At 39.9% G+C, this 6,175-nt stretch overlaps 1 protein-coding gene across 1 annotated transcript in view; it reads left to right on the forward strand.

Moving 5' to 3' along the window:
• LOC128837725 (probable E3 ubiquitin-protein ligase HERC6) overlaps positions 1-3,891 on the forward strand; it is a 42,566-nt gene extending 38,675 nt beyond the window's left edge. The window contains exons 20-23 of the mRNA XM_054029126.1: positions 95-165; positions 1,469-1,652; positions 1,757-1,859; positions 2,426-3,891. Of these exons, the coding sequence (XP_053885101.1) occupies positions 95-165; positions 1,469-1,652; positions 1,757-1,859; positions 2,426-2,637 (570 nt within the window). The 3' untranslated portion in view covers positions 2,638-3,891. The remainder of the gene's footprint in view (positions 1-94; positions 166-1,468; positions 1,653-1,756; positions 1,860-2,425) is intronic.
• Positions 3,892-6,175: the final 2,284 nt, after the last annotated feature.

Consider the following 6,175-nt stretch of genomic DNA (forward strand, 5'->3'; position numbering starts at 1 on the left):
ATTGATTTCAAGTACCGTAGTAGGGAATTGTTTAATGGAGAGAAGGTTGCCTGGATTGTTGCCTCTTCTCACAAGAATGTTTTCATGGTTTCAGGTGTCGTGGGACAACAAGGAAGTAGACCTGATTCCAGGTGGCAGTTCCATAGCTGTGAACAACAAAAACAAGTATCTTCATGCAGATTGGTTTATTTAATTCTAACTGGTGGGCCTTTTACAACCGGGCCTTTCACAACCAGGCCTCAGAGTCAGAGCAACTGTCCAGCTCTTTACAATAGTGTCCTTTTAAGTACTGCAGTTCTCAGTACCTCCATGCCAATGATAATGAGGCAAACTCTCCTAGCTGGGAGAGCAGGGATAAGGTGGAAGGTACAGGAAAAGATAAGCTTAACACTTACAAACACCCCCGTATAGAGACCTGAGCCTTTGTCCCTCTCACCATCCTCTGCGTGGAAGGCTGGGAGTGAATACGTGTCTCCTTTGTTCAGTCCCAGACTCCTCTCCCTAGTGAGGTTATGTGAACCCCTGACTTGTCACCTGATGAGCTGATTTAAAACAACTCCTCCTTTGGCACGTGTCTGTGAGAGATGCACCAACATTTCCCCGAAATGCATGTGTGCAATTGCATGATACTGGGCCTCTCTCCCTAGAACTGGGCAGTCTAAAGGCACTTGTTGAGACTTTACCCACTTCAGGCTCCCCATCAGGACACAATCGTTTTTGCCATTTTGTTACAAACTCAGGGCCAGATCCTGTGAGTATTGAGTGTAGCTCTTACTGTCATGAGTAGTCACTGGGACTATCATGATTTCAGTTCACAGTAGTAAGCAATAAATCCAGCAATAAATGTTTGGAGGGTCAGATTCTAAAGTACTTCCTACCCCTGGGACACGACACATAAGAACGGCCATACTGGATCAGACCAAAGTTCCAGCTAATCCAGTATCCTGTCTTCTGACAGTGGCCAATGGCAGGTGCCCCAGAGAGAATGAACAGAACAGGTAATCAAGTGATCCATCCCCTGTCACCCAGTCCCAGCATCTGGCAGTCAGAGGCTTAGGGATGCCTAGAGGCTGGGGTTTCATCCCTGATCATATTGGCTAATAGCCATGGAAGGACCTATCCTGCATGAACTTACCTAGTTCTTTTTAGAACCTCAGTAGAAACTTTTCTCTTATAACCATCTTTTGAAACTATTATCTGAGCCATTAAATGAATGTCTCCCTCTTCCTTAGCATCAAAGGAATGTCAGTCAGTTTAATTCTAACAAGGAGAAAAATACTTTTAAAAAAAAAATTACAGGAAAAAATGGTGTGTCAAACTGTATCTGAATAAAAGCTATTCTTATTACTATTGTATTGCTGTGAGGTGAGGAGCAAGGTGACCAGGCAAATATATTTACTGTCCTATGTGTATGAAGAGAAGAATATTGTGTGTGAGCTAACCAATGTCTCTCTTTGGTTCTGTGAAGGAAGGACTTTGTCAACAAGTATGTGGATTACGTCTTCAACAAATCTGTGGAGGTGGTTTATGAGGAGTTCAAGAGGGGATTTTATAAAGTCCTGGACAGAAAGATACTTAGATTCTTCCAGCCTCAAGAACTGATGGAGGTGGCAATTGGAAATGCTAATTATGACTGGAACAAATTTGAAAAGGTATGAAGGGAACAGAGGAAAGAATCTTCTCCAATATCATTCTGATTTATCCACTGAGTGTCACTTCTTTAGAGTAAACGTTTTTCCTTTGTTCCATTTTGAAGAATGCTGTCTACTGGGGAGTGTACACTCCATCACACCCCACCATCAAAATGTTCTGGAAGGTTTTCCATGAGCTTACAGTGGCACAGAAGAAGGGCTTTCTCTGTGAGTATCATGTCCACCAACAGATTAGCTGAATTTTTGAGAGAAATAAACCAGTGAAAAATCTTTCAAAATAGAGTAGTTACCATGAGCCACTCTTCCTTGAAGTAGAATTGACTCCTCTGGGGTTCTACAAAGTCTGTCCCGACATGTACAGTGCCCAAAGATTCTGTGCAGTAAAAATGACTTCTGAATGAAATACTCCCATTGACATCAGTGGTGCTAAACATGCACATAAAGGGCCTGATCCAAAGGCTGCTGAAGTCAATGAGACTATGCATATGTGCAATGTTTGCAGGATCAAGGCCTTAGACTGTAAGCATCTCAACTGCAGGGACTTTGTCTATCTGTTTGCCTTTAAAGCGCTATTCATGCCTATGGGGCTATATAAATAATTTGAATATCATTCTGACACTGTACCATTCTGAAAAGCATTATTGGAGATAAGTTTATATGAAATGTGCTATGGTAAATATTCCTCAAATGCCCATCACTTTATAAAAGGTCACTTGAAATACATACTTCTAACTCTTCTTCCAGCTGAAATCTAATTCTGTTCTGCTCTGTAGTGTTTCTCACAGGAAGTGACCGGATCCCTGTAATGGGAATGGACTGTATAAAGATAAAGTTCAATCAACATATGACTATGTCTGAAGATCACATCCCTGAAGCACAGACCTGCTATCACATCCTGATCCTCCCACAGTATTCTACAATAGAAAAACTCCGAGAGAAACTTCTTCTAGCGATCGATAACAATCGGGGGTTTGGCAAAAATTGAGTCACAAATATGCACAACATGCATCAGAAACAGAAATGCTCCCTAGTCTCTTGATTCTGGATTCCTTCCTCCAAAATTCCCATTGGAATCAGGCCAGTAGTACAGTCTCTTCCCGACACAGGAGAAAAACTTTGGAATAATTTAAACACCACTTACAAAAATGGGTTTGTTTGCTTTTGTGTTAAGTCTTCAGTGGCAATTCCCAAACACCCTTGTTCAGGAGTGTCAGAATTATTTAGGGTCTCACTAACGTGAAGAAACAGATTAAACCCAAATAATATCTATATAAGTTTAATGGTTTGACTAAGCCTCAGCAAAGCAGAAAAATGTAGAGCATAATCTAAAATAGGGTTTATAACAGAAACTGTGGCACACTCTAACACTAGTCCAAAACTGTAGTGCTATAGGATGAGAATTTAACTGCCATATATTGAAAGCTTCTAACAACAAACTATATTAAATTACTGCTATATCACTTAAATCTCAAATTAAAAAAATACTCTGACCATTCAGTGTATACATTTTGTATTAGAAACTCCATAAAATATTGTCTTCAAGTATATGGGAAGAATATAGAGTAGTTGTATACGTTACAATCAAATATTATTAACCCTGCATTGTATTCATAGAATATCAGGGTTGGAAGGGACCTCAGGAGGTCATCTAGTCCAACGCCCTGCTCAAAGTATTAAAAGACAACTTCAAAGAAAAAGATAAAATATCAGTGTCCAAGGAATTATTTTCTTAGTTTTCAACCTAATATAAAATTATAACCCGTCTACTGCACCCAGCAGATCAAACAGCGAGTTCCAGTTTATAACCTTAACGTTAGTTGTTTGTCAAATTTCACTAGCTTCATGATAACTCTACCAGTTCTTAAAGCCATTTTGACCTACTTTTTTTTGGTAGCATCTTGAGGTAAAATTCTCTGGCCTCATTTTGATGTTAGCAACTTGCAAACACTATTCAATATAATGTAGTAAGAGTGATATCGCATGTGAATAATTCTGACCTATTTGGTGGTTGGGTGAGCAGGGTGAAAAAAATGCTAATGAAGAAAATACATTTGATGGGATAAAGTTCTGTAATATTTTTGCAATAATGGTGTTTCTACTGTATTTAGATAAAGACAATGTAAACGTTTAGGTCCACATTATATCACTGATGTATAAGTAGAACTCCCCATTGAAATCAATTAAATCTACTTAAAAAGCAATTGCATCACATGGCCTTTTTGTTCTTAGTATTTAGCAGCACAGAAGTCTGATTTCCTTGGTCTGACTGCTAGTTGCATGTAGTTTGCTAATGAAAGTCGCATCAAATAAAATTGTAACCCGCTTTTATTTCCTTCATTCTTCACATTGGCTTTATTAGTAAGGAAGTCAATCATCTGGTCCTGTAGGCATTTCTCTAGCGAAAAAAGGGATTGAATGACCTGCCTCTATTGTATGCATGATGGACATCTGAGGAAGGGACCTGGGAAAATAAAGGGATTAGTCATGGAAAAGAATATAAAGGAGAGTAGAGGTAGTCACACTTCCTGCTTGGGCCCAGACTCAGCAAGATATTTAAGCACCTGCCTGGCTTTAATTACAGGAGTTACCCCCATTTATTTCTGCTCACATAGTTGCTTAGAAATGATGCAGGAGGCTTAGTAAAAAGTTTGCAGTTTGACAAGATCTTGAACTTCTAGAAATAATTAACAAAGTCATATTGCGGAGGCACAAATGGCAGTTTTCTATGGTGTATATTTAAGTGAAATAGATACATTTTCACAGAAAAAGGCACATCACCACCTCTGCTACATCTGTTAACTGCTCCCTACCCTGAGGACCAAGGACTGTTTAAAAGAAAAAGCAGGAAAACTCAATATTCACATATTGTTCATTGACCTCATTCCTGCAAGTGGATGAACTGTTTTTGATCAGACTTTCCAAAAAAGTTCAACCTGAGACAGGTACAAAGCATGGAAAATTTCCGCCCTAAAGGTTAAAGTTTATCTTCTGGAAACTGGGAGTTATAACATTATATTGTTAAGCAAACCTTAACTATAGGCATTACCACTGTGCTGCTTGTAATCTTAGAAGTTTAATAGTCAACACAACATTCTCTTTGTTTGCAGAAGGGTGGCATTTTCTGATGGGGGAGAGACAACTGTTAAAAATTGCTCTTCACTGGACTGAGGCTGAGAATCAGTGGGAGTATGCATCCTTCATAAACTGCAACTCCAGGGCTGAGGGGTGGAGGTGGGGAGAAATGCAAATTCAGATGGATGAGAGAAACCTCTGCGTTACATCACACACACTCACTCACTCACTCACACTCTCTCTCTCTCTGGCCTGATCTGGTTTCTGAACAGTGTTAGAGAAACAACTCAAAAACAGCATCCATTTGTGTGTTCTGCTCTGGCCCAGGGGCTGTATTTTCTAAGTCAAGTCTCTGCCATCCTTCAGAAGTTGGCTCAGGGGCAGAAAATGGGTGTGTCAGTGAAGTAAGACTGGAAGTTTTCATCAATCAGAATGTTCATCTTGGGGGGTTCACTTGTCCTGTAGAGAAGATGGCTGCCTGATTCCAGGTCTCCTAAATCCTCACACACTAATCCTCCTCAATTAAGGGCTCCCAGGTATCTAGACAACAACTTTCTGTCCGAAATGTATTAACTAAACAAGGGGGACCCTTTTTGTTGTGTTTTTATGGATCCTGCTGGGACAAATAGAAACACCACATGAGCCAAGCCTGAGTCTCCAAAGAAAGAAGGCAGAGGAAACGAAGCAGTCTCTCTCACACAACTCGGCAGCTCTGAGGGACTTTCGAACTACCATATTTGATCTTTTATCTCAAGATATGCATGAGCTCTCTAAAGATCCAGGAGAAGTGAAAGCTCGTTTCACCTATTTAGAAAACTAACTATGAAAAACTGCCATAGAACTGAAGGAAGTTAAAACAGAGCATGTTTCCTTAAGGCAAAGACTAACCAGTCTTGAGAAGAAACAAGAAGATCTTGAAAACCGATCATGCAGGAATAATTTGTGGTTACTGGGCATCTCTGGAGGGCTGGGAGGAAAAACATGATTAGCTTTCTCCAGAACACACTCTGAGGTAATGGGATTGGGTCCCATTTTGCCTCCCCTAGAGATTGGAAGTGCCCATCAAGTGGTAGGGGCCAGAAGGAGAGAGAACAATAATAACTCCAGACCCATCATCTTTAAATTGCTAAGAGTTAATGACAAAGTTAAGCTGATGTCTGCTGCTAGGCAAAAAGGATTTTTTTTATAAGGATTTTACATTTTCTTTGTATCCAGACTTCTCTGCAAATTTAAAAGAAGACAGCAGCATTTAATGGCATCAAATGCGCTCTCACGGGGTCAGATATTAAATACAGCCTCAAATAGGCTGATATCTTCATAACGAAGTTGACAGACTCTGTGAAATACTTCAATATCCCATTGGATTCTTGGCAAACACTACAGGACTCAAAACTAGATCTTGCTAACAGCATGATCTTGGCATATGTAGGTATTTGGGTAAATATAGGTAT

Source organism: Malaclemys terrapin, chromosome 5, assembly GCF_027887155.1.
Source record: "Malaclemys terrapin pileata isolate rMalTer1 chromosome 5, rMalTer1.hap1, whole genome shotgun sequence".
NCBI lineage: Eukaryota > Metazoa > Chordata > Testudines > Emydidae > Malaclemys > Malaclemys terrapin.